Genomic DNA, 23,773 nt, shown 5'->3' with positions numbered 1-23,773 from the left:
TGCCTACCAGTCATTTCACTTTACCACACTTCACGTGTACTGTAGCTCCTGTGCTGCGGTTTGATTGGTGGAGGAGGCGGGACCGAAGGGCGGGAACAATGCTCCAACACGGAAGTGAAGATGATTTTTGACAGAAATGTGTTTACTATAATTTAATAGCGTTAACTTTACATCCTTTTAGACCACAGCACGGGAGTACCGTTATTTGGATCATCACTCACTAACATAAAGCGAGAATGTCAGCAAGAAAACGTCGCAGCAACGATTTAAAAGAGAAAACAAAAACTAGGTTTGTACACTTTACATTAAGCTGACGAAAGTCAAAACCTTTTTAGCCGTGTTTTTTTTAGTGAAGGGCTGGTTAAAGAATGAAGCAAGCAACTATAAAATCGATATTAAGAAAGAACATGATTTGTAACCTCTTGTTTGCGATAACAACTCACTATCCACTCTGCTGCTGCTTGTCTGCATCTGTCCAGAAACCAAGTATGGAGAATGCATTTAAAGTAAATGAGAGCGATCAGGCGAAGATCCGCTGGTTGCTGACGCGAATTAGGGTTAACAGCTTAAAATAGTTTTTTTAAAAACTTGTTTCTGTAAAGTCTTGTAGCTGTTTTTGTTTAATAAACAAGGACTGCATAACAACTCTCGGTTGCATGTGCATGTGACAGATATAAATAGATAGCTGAGGCTGGAGGAGCTTGTGGTTAACCGTGCCCTCCGCTTGTCTCAGTCAGTCTTTACCCTTTTCCGCTGCTGGTCCTACATTACTTAACCATCTCAACTCAGTACTAGTGTTGCACATAACTGTATTTTATTATTTGGCCAAATAACTATGGTATGCATACATGTAAACACACTTGAAACTAGAAAGGCACATGAAGACCATCGTTTCACAGCTGCAACATTGCGTGAAATGGGTTCTTCCTTGGCTTATGCTACACCCTTCGGGCAAGTTTAATGATAATAATGTCAGTAGATTTTCCATTATCCTGCTGACAGGCCAAAAAACTGAACATAAAACAAACTCCATGGACAAGTTATTTATAAAGCCTAAGGACATCAGTTTGCCTTCAAGATTTGAACAGGAAGTCAACAAATTCAATCATGAAATCAGAACAAGTTGAGATACCAAAAAACAAAAGCTAGACGGTACAGCATAACTTATGTTGTTATCAGGCTTTATGTCATAAGTAAATGTCATGCACAAAAGAATATAAACTAGCTGTCAATTTAGTAATTGTATTTACATTCAAAATTACAAACAGCTCAAACTAAAAGGGACACAGGGAGTGCAGCAGACCTTTGCCAAGGCCAAATGCTAAGGTAACCAAAGAGGCAAATCATTTGTTTATCCCACACATTATTCAGATCTGCTCCAAATGTTGTGGCTTCCTTCTTGGCTCATGGATGACCCTTTGACCAAGTTTTATTAAAACGGGGCAGTAGGTGATATAATCCTGCAAGCAGTCGAACAACCGAACCAGAAAACATAACCTCTTTGACAGAGGAAATAAAGACAACACTTAAAGACAATGCCCCAAAAGAGCACTAATTTATTAGATTACATTTTCTTGTCTATATAGAAAGATTTTACAAACAGGTGGATTTCACAATATAAGTGAAACCATGTAACTGAAACCAATTGCTGCAGACAGAAAAGTGTCTCTTGCACTTCAGTTGTTCGAAGACAGTGTGGCTTGGTTGATAATTTTTTTAATTTCACAACCATTGTTTCTGAAAAGGGTCAGTTAGTAGTATTTAGTGGGCACCTGATGAGCAGAAATTGTGTCTTATATTTGTTATTATATTTATATTAGTGTATTATCACACTAGAATAAAAAAAGTTTGTGTTTTCATTCCGTTAGATGAGCTCTTCATATCTACACAGAGAGATGTGAACAGAATCATCTTCCATACAGGAGGTGTATTACGTTGGTTGCATCTGCAGCCTCACTGCTGAATGCCAGAACTCCTACACAATGTCCTTTTTAAATGCATGGTCGGTCATGACATGCAGTTCGACAACTCTTCTAGTCTCGACTATTTTTCTTATTTGTTCAAACAGCCAATGTGCCTTTTGCATCCTGACAGACAGGGTTCAAGGAGGACCCATATTCAGCCACATTCAGCCTTTTTTTGTCCAAACCATACGTATGGTGACTTAGCTCAGCGTGCAATAGGAAATTGCATAGATGCACACAAAGCAATAAAAGTGAAGAGGTCAGCCAATGGTCCAAACATTAATGGCTGTGATTTCATATTTTCAGACTGCAGGAATAAAGGCAAAAGAACACACAATAGAATAGCACAAATTGTTGTTTAGACATTTATTTACAAGTGGATGGTTGCATTTATATACAGTTGCAAGAAAAAGAATGTGAACCCTTTGGAACTACCTGGATTTCTGCATAAATTGGTCATAAAATGTGTTCTGATCTTCATCTGAGTCACAACAATCGACAAACACAGTCTGCTTAAGCTAAAACCACACAAACAATTATATGTTTTTATGTTTTTATTGAACACACCATGTAAACATTCACAGTGCAGGGTGGAAAAAGTATGTGAACCCTTGGATTTAATAACTGGTTGACCCTCCTTTGGCAGCAATAACCTCAACCAAACGTTTCCTATAGTTGCATATCAGACCTGCACAACGGTCAGGAGGAATTTTGGACCATTCCTCTTTACAAAACTGTTTCAGTTCAGCAATATTCTTGGGATGTCTGGTGTGAATCGCTCTCTTGAGGTCATGCCACAGCATCTCAATTGGGTTGAGGTCAGGACTCTGACTGGGCCACTCCAGAAGGCGTATTTTCTTCTGTTGAAGCCATTCTGTTGTTGATTTACTTCTGTGCTTTGGGTCGTTGTCCTGTTGCATCACCCATCTTCTGTTGAGCTTCAATTGGTGGACAGATGGCCTTAAGTTCTCCAGCAAAATGTCTTGATAAACTTGAGAATTCATTTTTCCGTCGATGATGGCAATCTGTCCAGGCCCTGAGGCAGCAAAGCAGCCCCAAACCATGATGCTCCCTCCACCATACTTCACAGTTGGGATGAGGTTTTGATGTTGGTGTGCTGTGCCTTTTTTTCTCCACACATAGCGTTGTGTGTTCCTTCCAAACAACTCAACTTTGGTTTCATCTGTCCACAGAATATTTTGCCAGTAGTGCTGTGGAACATCCAGGTGCTCTTTTGCAAACTTCAAACGTGCAGCAATGTTTTTTCTGGACAGCAGCGGCTTCCTCCATTTTATGACCAACTTATGCAGAAATCCAGGTAATTCCAAAGGGTTCACATACTTTTTCTTGCAACTGTACATCAGGATGTTGTGCAATTCTCCCATTTCCCCTTTTTTGTTACACTACCATGGCCTTCTAGAATACATATAAGTGAACAACGTACAAAGTATTTTTTCACTTTTAAGTTATAGATATATGTACCATCTTTATACAAATACACCTATAACTTTTGCCAAGTTGTTTCATTATTATCTTGAAGGATATGGCCAAAAAAGTACCTAAATAAAAAGGCAATCTTTTTGTGTTTTTACCTGAAATTAGGGCAGTAGTAAACACTATAGTAAACCTTACTATTCTACAGTAATCCCGACATGTCTACCAAACGCTCAACTTCTGTTGTGCCCCTTTCGTTTGTAACGTTGTATTTCAACAGCGCTCCTTGTGGATTGAAGGAAAATGTGCCACATCAGAGAAGGAACTTCCACTTTGACCTGTGGTTCTGCCTGACTCTGCAGAACTGGATACTGGACTTTGGAAGACCTATTGTCATGGTAAGGAAGATCAAGTCTTGCACTTCCCTAAGGAAGTTTTAAATGTGAAAAAAATAATATATTTACTCCATGTATCATGAGGCAAAACACCAAATAGCCTCTTGTTATCTTATGAATTAGATTTTCCTTCCTCTGGAGTGGTTTCCCCTGAACAAGCCCAGTGCTGGGGACTACTTCCACATGGCCTACAACGTCATAACACCATTCCTAATGCTCAAGGTAAGTGTTAACACAAGTGCTTTGATGATTGTGAATAAGATTAATACAAATTATATTAATTTAAGACTTGTTGATGAAATGTAAAAACATAGAATTGTATATTTGTGGACCCTCGTTAAAGTACATTAATCTGAGACTGGGATCCATGGTAATGAGGGGGTCTAAGGAGACAAGAACTACGTGCAAAATAAGTATATAATTGTTAATTAAATGATTAAAATATGTTATTTTCTTATCATCAAACATGATTACACACACATTCCTAGCTCATACATTTGTATAATCAGGCCCACTATTGTAACCACCAGAATAAAACATGTAAACAGCCACATTCATCTTTTAGCAAGGTGTCCACGGGGTCTTAAAAAGTATTAAAAGTTGATCAATCGATTTAGTGAAAATTAAGGCTATTAAAAAGTATTAAAGGGCATTTTCCAAGGTATTACATTTTGTAGCTTGTTTTCAATAAGTATATAAATGGTCCAAAGAGGTTGTATTCTACAGTGTGCCTGAATGTAATCATGGCGTAGGTGTGTAGTGTGATTCTGTGTAGTTTATTTATGGCATCCCGTTGGATTTGACGTCATCTGAACAGGACATCGCACTGCTTGATAGCGCGCGAAGGTCCGTTTACACCGGCTCTAACAACATCGTTATGGGGAAATGCCAGTTTGCGTCCAAACGGTTGGAAGATAAGGAGGAAGGACAATCAATACTGTATATAGTCAATGTGAGGTAAAGTGTGTCGCCAATGCAACCGGTTAAAACTCAAAGTGGCGATGAGGTCTTGTATGAAACGGGTCTTAAAAAAGGTCTTAAAAGGAATTACATTTGACTTCAGGATTCCTGAATATATCCTGTTAAGGTATAATTGACCCCAACATGGACAAACATGTAAGGTAATAGCAATATCATATCAGGCTTAAATATATATGAAACAAATTAGAAAAATGGTTTCTCCATAACCTGTTGCTCCATGACACAGCTTCACATACAGCAGGAGTTAGTTAACCTGAGGTGCCAATTATAAATGACATTTACGGTTGCATATTAATTATGCTGAATCAGCTACATTTCTAACAGGGTTTCTGGCAGTGATAGGTTCGCTGTGTGTTGCCTTTGCACTCTTGTTTTATCCCTGCAGGGAAATGACATGACTGTGAATAAGAAACAGTGGACGGACACTGTTTGTAGCCTTTGTATATTAAACACTTTTACACTGATAACATGCAATGGTCACACAGATGTAATGATTTATATTCATCTAAAAAATCTCTCCTAGTTTTACACTGATATTGTATACATGTAGTAAACTAATTTCCCATTCCGGCTCAACAATATGGTCCTTTGTTCTTTCAGTGTTGGATATGATTGGCTTGTAATTGAAAACCTTTTGATCCTGTCCATCAATTGCATACAATCACGATGCCAATTGATTATAAGCTTTACAGTATGAGACGGTTATCCGACATGTTACATTATGTCAGCTGATTAAAGCTGCTCCTGTAACTAAGCTGCCTATATAGATGATACATATCCATTTTAGTTTGCTTTGAAGGCACAACACTGAAGTTCATTCATGCATCAACAGAGACGTGAAATTCATTTCTGATTATCTGCAGTCTGTCACACCACAGGACTGATAATAACTGCAAAGCATAAATTAAATAAATAAAGCTACATGCTTTTTCTTTTGAAGGAATGGAGGTTAATTTATTGTGAAACAAAAAATATGGCTTGTTTTTATGCATATTTTCAGTTGACCTAATTATTTAAAAAATGATGAGACCAAAACAATTGATAATTTCGCTTAAGACACAGATGGTGTGATATTTACAGAATGTGTGTGTTGCTGCTCCATCCAGCTGATAGAGCGCAGCCCCAGGGCACTGCCTCGCTCGGCGGTCTACCTCTGCATCATCACGTTCGTCATGGGAGCCAGCATCCACCTGGTGGGAGACTCCATCAACCATCGGCTCCTCCTCAGCGGCTACCAGCTCCACCTGTCAGTCAGAGAGAACCCCATCATCAAAGACCTCAAACCGGCCTCACTGGTGAGTATCTTCATAATGTTTATCTGTTTGTGTAGAGGTGTAGGGTAAATAATTGTCCATGATGAGTGTACCAGGAACACTGGAATAGCCTGAGGAATGTTTCAAACTGTTTTTTTTCTGCTCGTCATGTTTGGCTAGTGGGTGATACAACTGCTGGGCCCTATGTACATTTTACAGAATCTATGAACATATTTTGAAAAAGAGCTTATCTTACTTACCGTAATTTTCGGACTATAAGGCGCACCTGAATATAAGCCGCAGCAGCGGCATACCACTCTCGGTTCCACTTTTACTTTTGCGCGCTACCTGTCTCACTCTTTTCTGGCCTCCAGCTTTTCCTGCTGGAACCCGCCGCTTAAAGGTGGGGATCCGCGGACCGGCCATAGAGCCCATAGAGTTAAAGATGTTGGCCGTTAGCTGTAAAAATCCATAGATTAGCCGCACCGTTATATAAGCCACAGCGTCGAAAAATGGGGGAAAAGGCGCGGCTTATAGTCCGAAAATTACGGTACTTATCTGCTTATGACACAAAAAAACAACACGAAACATATCAGTATTGTCAGACTTGTTTGATCCAGCAGAATTCATCCCGCTGTCTAAGAGTGCAGCTAATTTTTCTCCCTGACATATCCTGACTTAAAGCACCATAGTTGTGACAATGATGTTGTCAACAAGATATTGTAGGTTGATCGATGTATGGCATATCTGGGGCAGAATACAAGCTCAGAAGGATGGCTTGTTTCATCTCTCTTCTGCTTTCTGGCAAGTTGGTCCCAGAAGACCCTTAAAAAGTATTTAAAATTACTTAAATGTAGTTTTTGATGTTCAAGGTCATCCATTCTAACCATTTCTTAAAGAAGTCTGACATCTAACAAGGCAAGGAATATCATTGAAGCTTGGGCAGAATAAACAAGTGTGTATTACTTTGATCAGTGTTTTTTCTAAAATATTTTTCAACGACAATCTACACTGTCCACTACCTATGTTTATTGACAACAAATATTTTAGGTCAGGGGTTCCCAACCTTTATTGTGCCAAGGACCGGCAGATACATTAAAAAAAATGTGCGGACCGGTTGTCAATTTTAACTGATTTGAATATTTACTCACCAGCAGGTGGCAACAGAGGCTAATTGTATTTAACAGCGTTAAACATATTAACAACGTTTAAAACCAGGATACAATTAAAACAAAAAATTAGGACCGCTTTACAAATATTAATATAATATAATATAGCCTAATATAGGTGGCAACAGTGGCTAATTGTATGTAACAGCCTGAACAAATAATAGAACAATATGCATCCAAAACATATTAACACAGTTTAAAACCAGGATACAATTAAAACAAATTAGGACCACTGTATAACTGAAATGTCAGTGAGACCCCTGGGCTTGTTTGCCAGCAATAATAACGTCATACCCTATGGTCATACCGGGACGTTCGTTCCGGTGCACTCCGACAGCATTTAGCACTACATCGAGATTAAGATTAAACTAACTTCTTTTGGGAACACACACATACCTATGGAGTTGGCCAGATGTGTGTAAATGACTGTTCATGGTAATTTGAAAACAAATGCCGTTGTTGGACACACACAGACACACCAAACATACAAACACACAGCGGAGCTGAGCAGAGCACATACAAACACACATCATGCGCCTTTGTGACCGGACATTTCCTTCATACAACGAGTAATAGGGGGAATAATCGGATATGTGTGCGTGTAGAGGTGTTTGTGTTTGAAACGTAGCAGCCTGCAGTGGGGAACACAGTGAAGGCGGTGTGTACGCGCTGGTGCTGCACTTCTCAGAGGCTGCCTCCGGATGCTGCAGCCATTTCATGAAGTGAAGGAGGCTTTACAAATAAAAAAATAGCTCTACACCCCTGGCCGCAATGTCCTTAAAATTAAGTCCGAGTTCGAAATATATCTCAAATAATGTATGCACTGCCATTCCCCCACAAACATAACAGTCTGCGATTAAACGGTTGTCTCCTGTGTGCTCCACTTCCTATTGAAGCACCACCTGTAACTTTCAATGCGCACTAGAGGCTGAGACCTTATGCTAACCAATTTTGATTTATTTTGTATGTTTTGGATGAAATAATGACTGGTATAAAATAAAATAAAAAATAAAATAAATAATTGAATATTATTTTGATAAAATATTTTTATATATTTATAATTCTGCAAATATTACGATAAACTCACAGCTATTTCGCGGCCCGGCAGTAACAACTCCGCGGCCCGGTACCGGTCCGCGGACCGGGGGTTGGGGACCCCTGCTTTAGGTAGCGTACACTTTGCCCTAAAGTTTTTGCTGGTATCTTTTGTGTGGCTGTGATCCTGTGAAAAAAATATTGTTTATCCAGCTTTGGTTTGAGCAGCAGAGAAAAATGTAACTGAATATTTCAGTTATTCAAATTAAACATAACTCAATAATCGTGTTTGCAGCAGTCTATTTTTCTATTTATTTTTGCCACAGTAATGGTATTTTGTTTTCTTTTAGAACTATTAAAAATGGTTTAAAGTAATTAAATATGTATTTATGCATTCGTGACTTTGTACCCTGCATTAGTGACTTTGTTTACATGCATATTAGCAACAGAAAACGATTAAATGACCTGCGATAATGGGATTACCAACATCAAGAATCTGATTTATTTATCTATCTATCCTTTATACATTTTTTGTTTTATAATAATAATAATAATAATGAGGAAACAATGAAGTATATCTATATTATGAAGCAAATCATGTATAAATACAACGCCATATGCATACATAAAATGTAACTGACCATGTAATCCCCCTACCCTTCATGTTATTGTCCTGTTCTGTTTGTGATGTGTGTGAGCCATGTCCTTGTCCGTATGTTTTTATCTTTGAAAATGTCTAGTCAAATATAAATGTTAAATAAAAAAAAAAAATCTGATTTCCCTACTCCCTACAACACATTTGGACAGAAGACATAATAAGATAGATAAAGATAGATATATACTTTATTGGTCAAGCGTTACACAAATTAAACATGTTTAAAAGATTCCATAAGATACAAATATAATAGAAATACAAATGATTAATTGCATTTTTAAGTGTATTAAAAGTGTTTGTTGAAAAAAAAAAAACGGTTGAGGGACGTGATGCTGAGTTCAGGCGCTGCAGTGACAGAGTACACTTTTCTGTTTTCTGCTCCGATGTGTTTGAATTGCTAATTTTTATTAAATGTCAGAGTTATTCAAATGTTGTATTTACTTTAATTTGGAACAAGGATGCACCGCCAAAATAAATAATTGTCTCCTTCCAGTAGATTGCTGTTGCTTTCCCTGCGTGGTGTGGTGTCTAGTTAAAAAAACACATATTTACAGCATCAAAACATATTAGGTGTCCCTGCATTCAGAGATCTCTTACTCGGTGAATCATTGGTTGACTTCTAGCATACATTTATTTTACGATTGAGTTCGTCAGGTGGTGAAAAAATACATAACAATAACATCACCTACGTATGATCCAAACCGTCTGTTTTCAATATCTGCACAGAAACACAACTGTAAGTGAAGTTAAACAGAGTATAATTTATGTTTTATTATCAAACACAACAGCTACCACCTGATATCATTGCTTTTATGCTCTGTTTGAAGATTTTTAATTTGTTTATGAAGCTGTAGACCTAAAACCCTTCTACAGCGTGTGCACTCAAACCACTTTCATACACACTGACCATAGATTGTGTAACAATGAGGCAAGTGGAAAAGCATGAATTACTTTTAAGGCGTCTTCTTTTTTTGTTACAAAAAAAAAAGCCAAGTCCAGAGCTCAAAGAAGACATTCAAAGGGATTAAACACTACTTTATAAAACTGCATGAGCTGGCTCTGAGGGGGGCTTTGATTGAAATGTAAGGTGTTGGAAATGAATTGATTGCCGCATTCACCTTTTAACAAGCAGTTTTGCCATCACTTACTGTAAAGAGGCTCAGTCATTGGTACACGTTTATTTATAAAGCTTTATTGGGTAAACTCCCGTATTATATCTGCTCTCTGATAACAGAGAGAGTTGCAAGCAGCTATTGTCTGAGATTGTATGATGTAGTATTGTTAGATGTGCAAGGAGCAAGGACTGTCTTAGGTAAGACAGCTTTTATGTGCACAGCTCCACCTGCTTGGAACAATCTTCAGCAAGAATTGAAACTGAGCCATCTCATTCCTCTGCATGTTTTTAAAGCTAGGCTAAATGAAATGCTCGTTGATACTATGGGCACTTGTAAATATCTATAACTATGTAAATGTATCCTGTAAATATAATGTATGATGTCCTTTATTGTTTTATGTTTCATTTGGAACTATGCTGCAGGTCTCCCTTGAAAAAGAGATCTATGATCTCAATGGGACCAATCTCGTTAAATAAAGGTTTGAAATTAAATTAAATGAACAAGGATTCACAATATAATACAAGTGTAATATTGTATTATCAACACACATCGCTTGTTTCACTGAACAAATAAATACTGTACAGTTAAACAATTTGACATATTTTCAAAATAAGATAATGAATTATTCTCCTGTCTGAAGATGTGATTTCCACTTAATAAAGGGTCATTTGTACTATAACAATAGGTGGCACTGTTGCACAAGACTGAGTGGAGGACCACAGCGCTCCCCTATCAACAAAGAGAGCTTTACCATATATTCTGCCATCAAAACATACCTGAGTTTCTTATTATATTCAATATGTTTTTGTCTTGCCTTCACAGATTGACTCCTTTGAGCTGCTGTATTTCTATGACGAGCAGCTCGGACACTTGATGTGGTAGGTCTATATGAGGATTGTTATTGTTGTGTCCATAAGCAGTGCTGGGAAATGACTTGAATATAGCAGAATAAGAGGATGCAGAAATCCATCAAGTGTAGATTCAGAGAAATATAGATTTGCATACACTTATTAGTGTGTTGGAATCAGTAGCTGTTTTCCACGTCTTAATACAGATCAGATCTAACTATAAGCAGACTGAGCCGGACAGACAGTTTACACCAGCTGTCCAGAGGTTCGACTTGACCCTAATGCATGCTGGGAAGAGAGGGGAAGAATCAGTCATTTTGCCTGAAAAAAGTGTTTGAATATTTTTGAAATTATGAGCAATAAGAGGTATAACTCTCTATTTCCATTTACTAAGACCTCAGGTGGTTGTTGTTTAAAGGTGCCCTATTATGCTTTTTGGGGTTTTCCCTTTGTGGTAGTTCAAAAATCAGAAATCCTTTATTACTCTCACTGCGGGGAAACGACAAAAGTGGCATAGTAAAAAAGGCAATGCAATAATACAGAATAAGCTTACATATTACTACACACACATTATTTGTACTAGAATAAAAATACAAGATAAATAAGTAGGTAAGTACGGTAAGTACACAGCATGGCTAAAAAATGATACGCAGCAACTTCAGAACTAATGGCACATTTCCACTGCAGCGGGGTAGCCCCGTTTAAGCGTCCCTAAGCGTCCTCGCTCAGGCCTCGGGCTGCCTCGTTGGCCGTCCGAGGCCGTGGCGCATTTCCATTACAGTTTAGGACCTGGGGTAGCAGCGCAGTGTATGCGGGGCAATCGGCTTTTTTTGGCCAATGAGATGTAGGAACGTCGTCACCTCCTCGGTCGACCACGGTGTGCTTTTCTTTGACGTTGCCATTTTTGTAGCTCCTCCGTTTACAAAAATGCTGTGTATAAAAATGCTGCAAGCTTGTTTCTAGATATATATGCGATGTTAGGGATGATCTCGCGTGCGATCTTGTGACGATTCTCTCTGACCAATCAGCAGTCGAGAGTGTTGACGTCACTAGTTCAGCCCTGGCCCTGGCCTGATAGAACCACGGTTTTATGGGGCCGGAAAAAGAGGGAAAAAGTACCCGCTAGCCGGTGCTACGCTATATGGAAAGGCCACCAAAAACTGGCCTGGCCGCTTGAGGCCGCTTGAGGACGATTAAGGACGCTTAAACGGGGCTACCCGCTGCAGTGGAAATGCGCCATTAGTGACATATGTAAGCTGTTGAGACCTTACACAAATGAAGATTGATAGTTATGTATTATATAGTTCTGCAATGGTTAAAACCCCAAAGTTCCCTCCATAGGGAGTTTCTCTCCCCTCTGCCTAAAAGGGAGGGAGTGTGTGGGAGAGACTCTTTAGTTCACTTCTGTAACGTAGGGATATCACCATGTAACACTTGCGCTTCCATTGGCTAGTGCTCCAACACATTGTACGTGATTCCATAAAGTTCACATAGTGAGGCTAAGGGCAGGACATCTCTCAGCGATTGACCAATCACAACAGAGCTGGCCAGCTAACCAACCGTTTCAGACAGAGGGGGAAAAGAGTTGCTGCAACAAAGGCAAAACAAAAATGAAGCACTTGTTGAACATTAAAGCATGTAAACTCGTCACAGTGGTCACAAAATACAAACATGAACCTGAGCAGAATCGGGCCCCTTTAAAATAAAGTAGAACAAACTAATTCCCATCATAGCCCACAGGTTAGAATACTTTCTCATTGGCACTGTTTCTGTAGGTCATGCCGTTTGATACACTGATTTTGAAAGTGGTTAAGGGAAGCTGTGCTTGCGGCGTCCCGATGATAATTTGAACTCAAACCTGCCAGACATATTTCTGCTGTCACGATACATTATTTATTCTTCAAGAAGTTTAATTTGAGAAACTTTATCAGCCAGTTTTTCTTTTTCAGACCAAAACTTTTCATAAAACTGACTTAAGTTATCTTTAAAGAGAAAAAGAAGTGTTCCTATAATCAACCAGTACTGAGTTTAAAAACAAATGCTAACTGGTTTAGTCGTTTTGACAGTTTCTGCCTCTGATTGAATTCTAGGTATATTCCTTTCTTCATCATCCTGTTCATCTATTTCACCGGCTGCTTCACCAAGGCCAGGGAACAGAAGAAGATTCCTGTCTCTGGTTGGCTGTTGCTAGGACCCAGCTCCCTCTACTATTGGTCAGTCTCCTCCTCCTCAACTCTGTGAGGCCATCTGTGCATGTTGCCCAAGATTACATGGTTTTGTTAAAGAATTAGGAGTCAGTCAATTAATGAACCTTGTGTTATCGTTACATTTAAAGAGAAATTAAACGGTTGGTCTCTTTAGTAAATTCAAATTTTAGAGATGCATTTCCAGTCCATGAAAAAAGGGGCACTATGTTCTCTCAGAAGGCTAATGGAGGTCGGTGTGTAAAGCAACAGAAGCAACTATCAAGTTGAAAAAAGAGTTAAGCAAGCAAATGCTTGGCATTGCGTTTTTTGTGTGCTTTTCTTGTATTTTTTGTTCAGAAGCGTTTGGACATTTTGTTCTTTTGTGCAATGATTGCCAGTTGAAGGTTTGCAGAAACATTTACAAAAGGTCCTTTACATAGCAAGTCAGTTTGAAATAAACTAATTAGTGTCCCCATTTTGACAACTATTTTATATAGAACTGAATGAATTTCCACGATATGGCTTTATTTGTAGCAATATTAGGTAAAACATGATCAAACATTATCATTGTAAAACAGATGTTCACAGAAAAACAGCTCCATTGGGTTTTTGCCAAGGTTTCAGTTGTAAATAAAAGTTAGAAGCCTCTGTTTTTATGACATTTCTTTCTCCATTTTCTTCCAGGTACCTGGTCACTGAGGGGCAAATCACTGAGCTTTTTCTCCTCACCTTCCTTGCAATGGTTGTCGTGGTGATAATCAAACAGCGTAAAGGCCTCGGCCCAGACAGCAACGGTCTCTTCCTGTTCTGTAGTTTCAGCGTTACTGTGCTGCTGGTGGCACTGTGGGTGATCTATCTGTGGAGCGACCCGGTGCTACGAAACAAGTACCCCGGACTCATTTACGTGCCAGAGCCCTGGTCCTACTACACCTTACACATAAAGCAGGACCACTGAGTTACATCTGTCCAGGTGTGTACACCTCTGTTAGATAAAACATATTTCTGAATCCCATACCATTTACATTTGTATGACGCATATTTTTCTCTCTCTTCAGCAGCTTCCTGTGACAAATGTAGAGGCTGCACTCAACGTTGACGGATGGTTGAGGACGGCTGTAGAAGTGCACAAACGTCACCGTTACGCCCAAAGTTGTGCTGGCTTCAGCCATATATTAAGAAGAGATTTGTCTCTTTTCTTTTCTTTTTTTATTGATACTCAGTCTTTAGCAGTTGGGAAGTTTGATGTGAATGTATATATGTAATCAGATCTGATACACCTCTTGCATCTTGAGACCTCTGAGACCATTTTGTGGCCATGATTGATTTTATAAATAGGTCTGCACTGACATACAGTTGGTGATGAGGAAAGACTGAGCCTTTGCACTGCTCATAACCAACACTTTAATACTTCTTTAGGGAGGAGGGATTAAATACATGTTTAAGATTCCTAATTTTTCTAATCCAATTTACATTTTTCCAAGCCCTGAAACAGGTGGTTCTGAAAGCTTTTTCTTAATAACTATCTACTTGAATAAGCCCTACAGGGAGAGTATCTGTTATTTTATTGAAGGAGTAAAAACCAGGACTGTGATAATCTGCTAAAGGGAAAAGGTTGTCTATAGACCAGTCAAGCGGTTGGAGAAAGTGGACCCTTTTATAATCCAGCTCAAGGTGAATATACAGTATCTAGATACATTTACTAGAACATTTTCAAATAAATCTTACCTTGCATAAGCTCATCAAATAATTCCATAACTCTACAACTGAATGCTTTGATGTTGAAATAAGTGTTCATGGTTGTTCAATAAATGTACGCCCGGTTATGGTCACCTTCTCTGGCCCTTAAGAATGAAAAGGAGAAGAAGAAAAAGATATGAATAATTCATTCATGTTACACAAAACAATCCTCAATAACAGGATAAAGATAAGTGGTACCGTTTGAAGAATAACACCTTGAAATCAGTTAGAAAAAAACTAGTTTAGATGTATAAAAAATAAAAAAGATACATTTAAGTTCTGGAGAAAGATAAAATATAATATTATTACCAAAAGAGGAAGAACACAGTATTGAAGTGAATGTTAAATCTAATTGTGACTTTTTTTGTTTTGAATAAAAACCTTCTCTCAGGTATTCAAGGTCCCACGCTTTGTCAGATATAGATGAGCTTCATATGTTCAGTCATCGACATGAGAGCTGTGAAGAAATGTCCGTATTACCTATTTCTGACATGATGTGTTTAAGCAATGTACAATATAAAAGTGTTCACAATTAAAAGTATATTGTATAGATGGTCTATGATTGTTCAAAAGGTCAAGGAAACATGAGGTTACTTTTGAGATAAAAAAGAAAGATTTATTAAACTGATGTTTTGTGTTTGTTGATTTGATCCTTTCTTTGTTTACATGTTGAGTTATTGTTCTTAATGTAAAATGTCCTTTGTTACTGTTTTGTACAATATGGTTCCTTTGCTGTTGCTGGTAAAATACTGTTTAGTTAGTGGTTTCTCACTGGTTTGGTTTCACCTGTGTTTATGTTTATTAAAATTGGAAAATTGATCTTCTGTTTCTGGTTATTATTCACATTTTACCTTAAATTCACCTTCGACATTATTTTAAAGGCGCTTTAAATGAATTATTTCTAAATACGGACTATAACTGACACTAGTATCGTAAGGAGGCTGGTAATTGGCTCTCCTTTTATGAGAGAGGTGGGGGGGAAAGGGAAAGGACAATGCAGCACTGTGGATCTGGTATCTGCGTTTCCACAGCAACACATATTATATTACGTAGGCTTACAGGTGGTGGACTTTAAACTGAGGTGGAGGGACAGGTGACGCAGACCACAGGAAACTTCTTCCTGGAAGGAAACAAAGCTGTCGCAAAAATGGTAAGGACAAAGTAGTTTTCCATTAAGCCTTTTAGAAACATCGATTTTTGTATGTGGCAGTGTTTTTGTGTAATTACCTGCTTAGTGAAACTATATTATTGTCACCTTGCAGGCTAAATTCTTCACTCCAGTTCTAATCAATGGTAAGACGGATCCACAGCACTTTTTTTTCTAGCTTCCATTTAGTTTTGTTGATTTTGGAAATGAAGTATGTTCCAGTCGTTCCTTACCAAGTATTGTTCATGTATCCATTAGTGATTAGTACATGTTTTTTGTTGTTGAAAATAATTACTTAAAGAGCATTAGGGACAAAGGCTGACCTTCAGTCTGTTATGTTCCTGTGCTGTGGTTTGAATGTTTTTAAGTGAACCTTCTACTGAATGATAGATAAAGTGTTTCTTCTAAATATTACAATGAAAAGAACTATACTGATGTGTTGCATCATTTTGTATCCCCATGCAGAATACAAGGAGTGCTTCTCCTTATATGACAAGAAGCAAAAGGGTAAGATCGTTGCCAAAGACGTGATCACAGTTATGCGCTGCCTGGGTACAAGCCCCACGTTCGGTGAAATCGACAGACATCTACAAGTTCACAAAATTGGTAAAGTACAAATATCAAATTCAAGTAGCCGCTTTTACTTTGTTTGATTGTCTATGAGTATAGTTAGCATGGTTTTTGTTGCTTAAATAGAAATCCTACTGAACTTGATTTAAAAAACTTGTATTCATTTGATGATAGTCATCATGATTGTTAAGTTAAGTAATTGGAAAAGCAAAATAATCCAATGACATGTACAGTACTCGTATCTGCTGCTTTTGTTGTAAAAACCTACTTTTAAGTGTGTTATACTTATTTCTATAAAATGATTGTCCTAAAGACTTCCTGTATTCTTAGACCTTGGAAATAAATACAGACAAAACAACCTCACATGTAACTGTCCGTGTTAAAAATGCTGATCATTCCTGTCCAAACTTGTCATTTCATTCACATTTTCTCATGATTTTGTGATATAATTCATGTTTAGAAAAGACGGGTGAGCTGGACTTCTCTACGTTTCTGACGATGATGCACAGACAGATGCAACAGGAAGACCCCAAGGCAGAAATCCTGGAGGCCTTGAGGATGACGGACAAACAGAAGAAAGGATACATCCAGGCCTCTGAGCTCCGGGCCAAGCTCACCATGTTGGGGGAGAAACTCACCAACAAAGAAGGTAAAGTAAACTCAAGATGGAAATCTGCAGAATGTATGACAAACATCTAGCAGCAGAAAGAGGAAGCTGTTGACTTGATTCAGAGCAACAACTTAAAGGTTAAAGTCTACTATTTAATCAATACATCCTATTATACAGTACCACAATCCACAGTGAGGGATGCCTGGTTCAAAGTAACTGAGCAGTATGTAACTGTTTGTCAATTTTATTTTGCTCTGCTGTATAACCTAATGTTATTTTAATGAGGTCAAATGTAAACGAAAGGTGTTACAACTGAGGAACCATATACATTTGTATTACATTCTACAAAATGTGAGTCTTACACTGTTAATCCAATATGAATGTGAACACCCTTTAATAACCATACATACATTTAGACTTGAATGCAGTGTTTCATTAAAACTCCCGTGCATGCGTTAAAGAAGAGTTACATTACACAGTTAACTCTGTTCTTAAGGGTAGCCGTAATTGTCAAACTTCCAGGGATTACAATCTAATTGATAATTATATGCATGAGATTACAAAATACAATAGTAATTCTATTCAAGAGAATGGCATCTATTGGGGCCCTCATATCACAATTCACAAAGAGGACCGCCCTCTCATGTGTCACTCACTGACTCACTACAGTGAATCAGGCTTTACACTTCAGCTCAGTTATCTCCCTGGGACTTTCAAGCAGCTTCCTTACAGTAAATCCACTATATACAGCTGTCCAATGACTTGTTTGGGTAAAGCAGCTTTTCTTTGATTATTTAATCCATTTCATATACATTCAACCTTACTACAGTAATTCATGTTCTGGTTGTATCTCCAGGTGTATCCTCCTGAAAACAGACTTAAATGCTGCCAGGCTGTATTAGAAAGCTCTAGTCTAACATAAACATGAGTTTTAAAATTGTATTTCTACTAGAGTTAAAGCAGTCACTGTTATTATTTGAGGGATTTATTCTGGTGATATAATAAGATATTTCAAGAATGGTTAGCGTTGATTTTTTATTTCGCTGTCACTTAAGGACAGAGTGGTTGTTCCACTTCCATCTGAACATTGACGTTTGATTTACTATGTAAAGTGATGATAGCAGAGATAGTCCTTCATTTTGAAAGTAGGGGGGGCTGATATCCAGTTAGTTGTTAGGGATTGATTTTGATGCAATTTGTTCAAAGCCCGAGACCTGCCAATCATAGTAACATGCTTTAAAGCAACACAAAGATTAATAAAGTACTGTCAGTGTATTTCCTCTGGATGGGTACTGCGCACACAAAGCAGTTCATATTCAATTGAAGTGCAGAGCTTCTTAGTGGGGGGGAGGGACATCCATCAAGTTTTTGGAATCCAAAACTATTGAAGCTGTAAACTGAAGACACTGTGATCATTGTTGCTAAAGAATTTTAAATGTCTGTTTGAAAAATAATGACCAATTGACATGCCACATCTCTAACAGAGCAGTGATTTATTTCAGTATAATGATTCAGTATGATACATGCCGATGATGTTGTTTGAGTAAAACCTTCTGTGTTGGAAGAAGTATTCATAACTTTTACTTGAGTAGCACTTGAAAAGTGTAAAAATGCTAATGAGTAAAAGTCCTAAGGTTACAAATTTAAATTTAAAAAAGAACAAAATGATCAACAGCAAAGTAGTTGCTGAAACGTTGACTTTAATTAAATGTATTATGTCAACAGATTTCACATAACTATATTTTTTTCAGTGTAGTAGTACATATATTAAAGTAACTTGTTTTACTCTATACAAGAAAGTACTTTTTTACTTATTATTCAAAATTGTACATTACACCACATTTTTAAAATAGCAACATAGTTGATGCTAACACTCCTCATAAAAGGTTTACAGTATATTGGTATTCTCTGGTGAGTAACAAAATAAATAATGTCTTCATGTTAACAAATGATTTAATGGATCCCACTGATAAGGTGAAACATTTCAGTTTTCGCTAATAGGAACCACACTCACAGTCTCAGCAGGGGTGTTGGCAGCTCTACGCTTTGAAGGGTCTGTCAGTCTGTATGAGGCTTCCCTCCCCCGAGCGTTCTGAAGTGGGACTGGGAGACAATACATTTTTCAGGCATCGCTCTTTCGTTTCAATTCCACTTACAAAGCTGATTTCTGTGTTCCTCGTCTAGTGGATGAACTCTTCAAAGAGGCAAACGTCAAGTCAAACGGGACCGTCAACTATGAAGAGTTCACCCAGATGGTGACGCTGCCACCGGTCGATTACTGATCCTTCAGCCATGACGGGGAATTCACTTTACATACAATGAACGTGATGGTTGGAAGATGTTGCATACTGTAAAAAAATATATAGCATGATGAAAAAGGAAATTCTGTAATGGAAGAAAATATTATTCACTGTGTTTATTCCTCCATAATTATCTGTTGATTCTTCAATGAAGGATGTATTTTCTTCGTATGTAGCTTTCCTCTACGACAGTAAACACTTTTTGAATCATTGTTGTACTGTATTATAACTAACACTATGAGATGCTGTTTGTAATTCTTTGATGGGATCAAATTGTAAATGCATTACATTCTGGGTACACATCTTTTTCCAACCTGACCCTCGACTAAAACCAATGTAATGTCCAGTTTGAGGATTTGTGTAAATATATTACAACTTTCGCTTCATTAAGTAGATTCATGGTCAACTGTCCAAACATATTAAACTTCATTCTCTTTCTAAACTAATGAGATAAAAGCTGTGGAGTTTGAATGAACTGAAAATTGGTATTTTATTTCATGCATCTGTATTTTAAACCCATACCTTTATTTATTTCTGACGGCTGCATGCGTAACTTTCACCTGAACATTTCATTTACATAATCTACTTTTCAATACATTTTTTACCAAAACTTTTATTTCGTAGTATAAAGCACAGTATATAAATATACATATGTAATAGCACATAACTGATTAAAACATCAAAATCAAAACATTTCATCCAAAACACGTAATTGTTGTATGGCAAATCAATCAACATTTAAATGAAGTTTACGGCTGGATTTTGTAAAGAAACAAGTTTTTCAACAGATTACATAAAAACATGTTTTTAGTAGGTACAGCATACAACCCACTGTCTTGATTTTGTGCCTTGAAACCAACATAATCCACACATTTACAAACAACACTCTTTAAAAACAGAAAGTACAGTTGTGTTTCAATGTGGAATGTGAAAGCCACTACAGACCATTACAAATATGATTGACCCTTTGTTCGCCCTTCCTCGACGGTCCAATATAGCAATTGTAAAAGTAATTGCTCATGGCAGGTGTGTCCAAAGAGCAGTCTTCTAATGTCTTTCAGAATGATAAAATAACCGTTGCGTCGTTGAAACTAGGAGTTCATTTTGTAATAAGCACCTCAATAAAAAAGTGAAGACTAGAAATACTTATTTTTTTAATTGCAGATATTTATAACAGGAAAACACAGTGGAAAAGAATATCACTGACAATGTCTCTGTTGGCCTTCCCTAATACGATAATAAGCCAAACATTTCTGCTGTAAAAAGGTTTTATTAAACAGTGAGTCTCCAAGGTAAGCTGCATACATCAGCTCTCCCAGACTAACTCAGATACATTTGAGTTAGCTCGTTCAAGATGCTACCACGTCAAAGGCTAGTGGTTTTGTCCTTATTCTTTAGTCCATTTAGGGGGACCAGGTATAAAATCGCAAAGTGAAACATACTTTCCCTTTGCCTTGTTGTTATAGCTTTAACTTCTGTCTTTTCTGCATGATTCTGGTTCAAAGACAGCATGTTATCATGTAGCTTAGTTAGCTCTATGTGTGACTATAGCACCAACTTACGGTGGCCCTGAAGTGCAAGACACCACAGCATTTCAGAAAAAACCGCAGCATTTCACAAAACGCCACAGCATTTCCGAAAACACTACAGCATTTCACATTGGACGGAAAGGGTATTCCTTTAGGGAGAACACTTCTTGTTTGTGATTGGACAGAGCCAGCCAGAGAAGCACTGCTGTGATTGTTTGTTTTTGCTGCCAGTCAAGAAATGACGCTTCGTGATTGGTCAACGCCCGACAGCGCAATATCATATGTCCCAACCGGTCCCAACCATGGTCCCAACACATTAGCCGTTAGCACAAACTCAGAGCTGACAGCTCCTCATATCTGTTCGGAAACTGGACAAAAGTTAAACATGTACAAACCACAGACTGTCTATGTCATGGTGAATACAGTCGATGCTGTATTTATGTCTGTATGACGTTGTTGTGAGTGTGTACGGAGCAGCTACAGGTTAGTTTAGCCTAATGGATCCGATTCCATTCAGAAAACACGCATTTTAAAAGCTTTTCGCCTGCCGTCTTGTCTGCAGACTTGTCAAAGCGTTAATTCATGGTTTTTACTAACCGTTATCAGTATGTAGTTACTTCGGCATCACTTTGAAACGTGTATTACAATTACATCACGGTCAAATATGTTAATTTGGTTGTAGTTGGTATCTCCCATAGGATTTACATGGAGATACGCCCCGCCCCCTCTCCAGCGCGTCTTGTTTGAATGACAGGAGCAAACATAGCTGACAGCCGCGGTGAAAATCGAGCGATTAGAGAGATGCGAATATTGGGTAGTCTACCATAGTATTTACATGGAGATAAGCCCCTTATAAACCATGAATTAATAAACATTAATTCTGTGTTTACTGCTGTCATTCAAACAAGACGCTGGAGAGGGGGCGGGGCGTATCTCCATGTAAATCCAATCGGGATTGGATCCATCAGGCTAAACTAACCTGTAGCTGCTCCGTCCACACTCACAACAACGTCATACAGACATAAATGAAGCAGCGACTGTATTCGCCATGACATAGACAGTCTGTGTTTTGTATATGTTTAACTTTTGTCCAGTTTCTGAACAGATATGAGGAGCTGTGAGCTCTGAGTGTGTGCCAACAGCTAACAGCGGATGTGTTGGGCGAAGCGTCAGTTCTTGACAGGCAGCAAAAACAACCAATCACAGCAGTGCTTCTCTGGCTGGCTCTGTCCAATCACAAACAAGAAGTGTTCTCCCTAAGTAATAACCTTTCCGTCCAATGTGAAATGCTGTGGCGTTTTGTGAAATGCTGCGGCGTTTTGTGAAATGCTGTGGCGTTTTCTGAGATGCTGTGGTGTCTTGCGCTTCAGGGCCACCGTACCAACCATTAGTTCATGACTAACATCACATTCCCTACTGAACACTTTATCACTATTGTTACCAAGGTCTACTTTGCAGTAACACCAGTGGTATGCTTCAACTGAAATATTAAATTGGAATATTGGTTTGGTGTCCTCTAAGCTTAATATGTGCCACACTACAATGTAGACTAAGCTCTAACCTGCCTAGCAATAATAACTAAAGAGGCTTATCGTATCATCAATTGAATCCTGAGAATTTCAAACAGATGCAATTCATACAGATCAAAACAAACAAAGCAGCAGAACACAACTTAAATGTCATGTTCCCAGCACCTATACCTGTAAACTTATGAAGAAACATTCAGAACAAAAAACATCCGACAAAGCTCTTTACATGAATAGATCATATATGTCGACTTTTAATGCACAATAAAAGTGAATCATGACTACACTTTTCCAACTGTGTGAGATGTAACTTCACCAACGTTGTGGTTCCTGTGTTGCTTGAGTAAAGTTTCTCAAGGAAAGTTATTGTACGTTAGGGAACAAAAAGGTTTTGAACAAATGGCCTGTACATTCTTCCTCTTAAATAATAGATTTGTTGTTCTATATAACAAACAGCTTTTCCACAGAAATGTCATTTAGACATTTAAAAGCATGAATCAACACAGGAGGAGATGAAGTCATAGCGGGTGCTTTAGCTGAACTGCGTTGTTATGTTTGAGCTGCTTTTCAATTCCTACTGAAAAGACTCTGAATTACAGCCTATATATTGTATATGTCAATGCCAACAACAATTGTGTAAGTACGACTTTTGAAAACTGAAAACCACAGTTCCAAAGTATCAAATATTATATATAAAGTTGAATCCCTTGTTCACCATACTAAACCCATTCGGACTCTATTATTCCCTCGATTTTAACTCATTTCTAAACTTGTGGAATATTTCAATCTAGTTGTTTTATAAAACATTACCATTACATTATCCAATATTCAAGTAGATGAGGCACTTGAGGTGCACTGCAGGTCTGTCAATAGGGATGGACAAAGCTCTTCTTTGCAGTTTACCGAATAAACAGAAGCAAAATATGTATTTAATATAGTCCTTCACCAAATCAATAAGTGCTTGACCGGAGCTCTGGCTGCACATGAACTCAAACACGGTTCAGACAAGCCAGTGAAAAGAGAAATTCATTTTTTTTGTAAGAATTAAGAATTAGGAAAACCAGTTATGTAAGCAAAGCATTTAAAATGTAAGAAGAAAAAAGGTATGAATGCTTTTTCTTATCATACCTTTGCTTAATGGGGCGCCCTAGGTCTACACTGCAGACAAAAAGGTGCAACATCTGTCATTTATGTTTGAAAACAGGGACCCGTTGTACAAAAAAAAACAGTCAACAGTCAATTATGTATGAATGCTACATGAAGCATTTATGAAGCACCTGGTTTCTTTTGGCCCGTTAAAGTAGAAACCACACAGCAAA

The 23,773-nt window shown here is 38.0% G+C and overlaps 2 protein-coding genes across 4 annotated transcripts; both read left to right on the top strand.

Moving 5' to 3' along the window:
• Positions 1 to 95: 95 nt before the first annotated feature.
• Positions 96 to 15,591, top strand: cln6a (CLN6 transmembrane ER protein a). 3 transcript variants are annotated; one of them, XM_079664256.1, is made up of 9 exons: positions 132 to 289; positions 3,158 to 3,282; positions 3,679 to 3,796; positions 3,917 to 4,015; positions 5,881 to 6,069; positions 10,824 to 10,879; positions 12,940 to 13,062; positions 13,720 to 14,005; positions 14,094 to 15,591. In XM_079664256.1, exons 2-8 carry the CDS (start codon positions 3,269 to 3,271, stop codon positions 13,988 to 13,990), a joined length of 870 nt encoding a protein of 289 aa, XP_079520382.1. In that variant the 5' UTR covers positions 132 to 289; positions 3,158 to 3,268; the 3' UTR covers positions 13,991 to 14,005; positions 14,094 to 15,591. The 3 variants fall into 3 exon arrangements, with proteins under 3 accessions (XP_079520380.1, XP_079520381.1, XP_079520382.1); XM_079664254.1 differs by lacking the exon at positions 3,158 to 3,282 and having other exon boundaries at positions 96 to 289; XM_079664255.1 differs by lacking the exon at positions 3,158 to 3,282 and having other exon boundaries at positions 96 to 289; positions 14,091 to 15,591.
• A 235-nt stretch (positions 15,592 to 15,826) lies between these two features.
• Positions 15,827 to 19,845, top strand: LOC307025588 (calmodulin-like protein 4). The gene is made up of 5 exons (XM_079660346.1): positions 15,827 to 15,922; positions 16,035 to 16,065; positions 16,385 to 16,525; positions 16,950 to 17,138; positions 19,284 to 19,845. Exons 1-5 carry the CDS (start codon positions 15,920 to 15,922, stop codon positions 19,379 to 19,381), a joined length of 462 nt encoding a protein of 153 aa, XP_079516472.1. The 5' UTR covers positions 15,827 to 15,919; the 3' UTR covers positions 19,382 to 19,845.
• Positions 19,846 to 23,773: the final 3,928 nt, after the last annotated feature.

Source organism: Notothenia rossii (genome assembly GCF_949606895.1).
Source record: "Notothenia rossii genome assembly, chromosome: 2".
Lineage (NCBI taxonomy): Eukaryota > Metazoa > Chordata > Actinopteri > Perciformes > Nototheniidae > Notothenia > Notothenia rossii.
The sequence above is the reverse complement of the archived record's forward strand: the minus strand, read 5'-3'. Positions and strand labels throughout refer to the sequence as shown.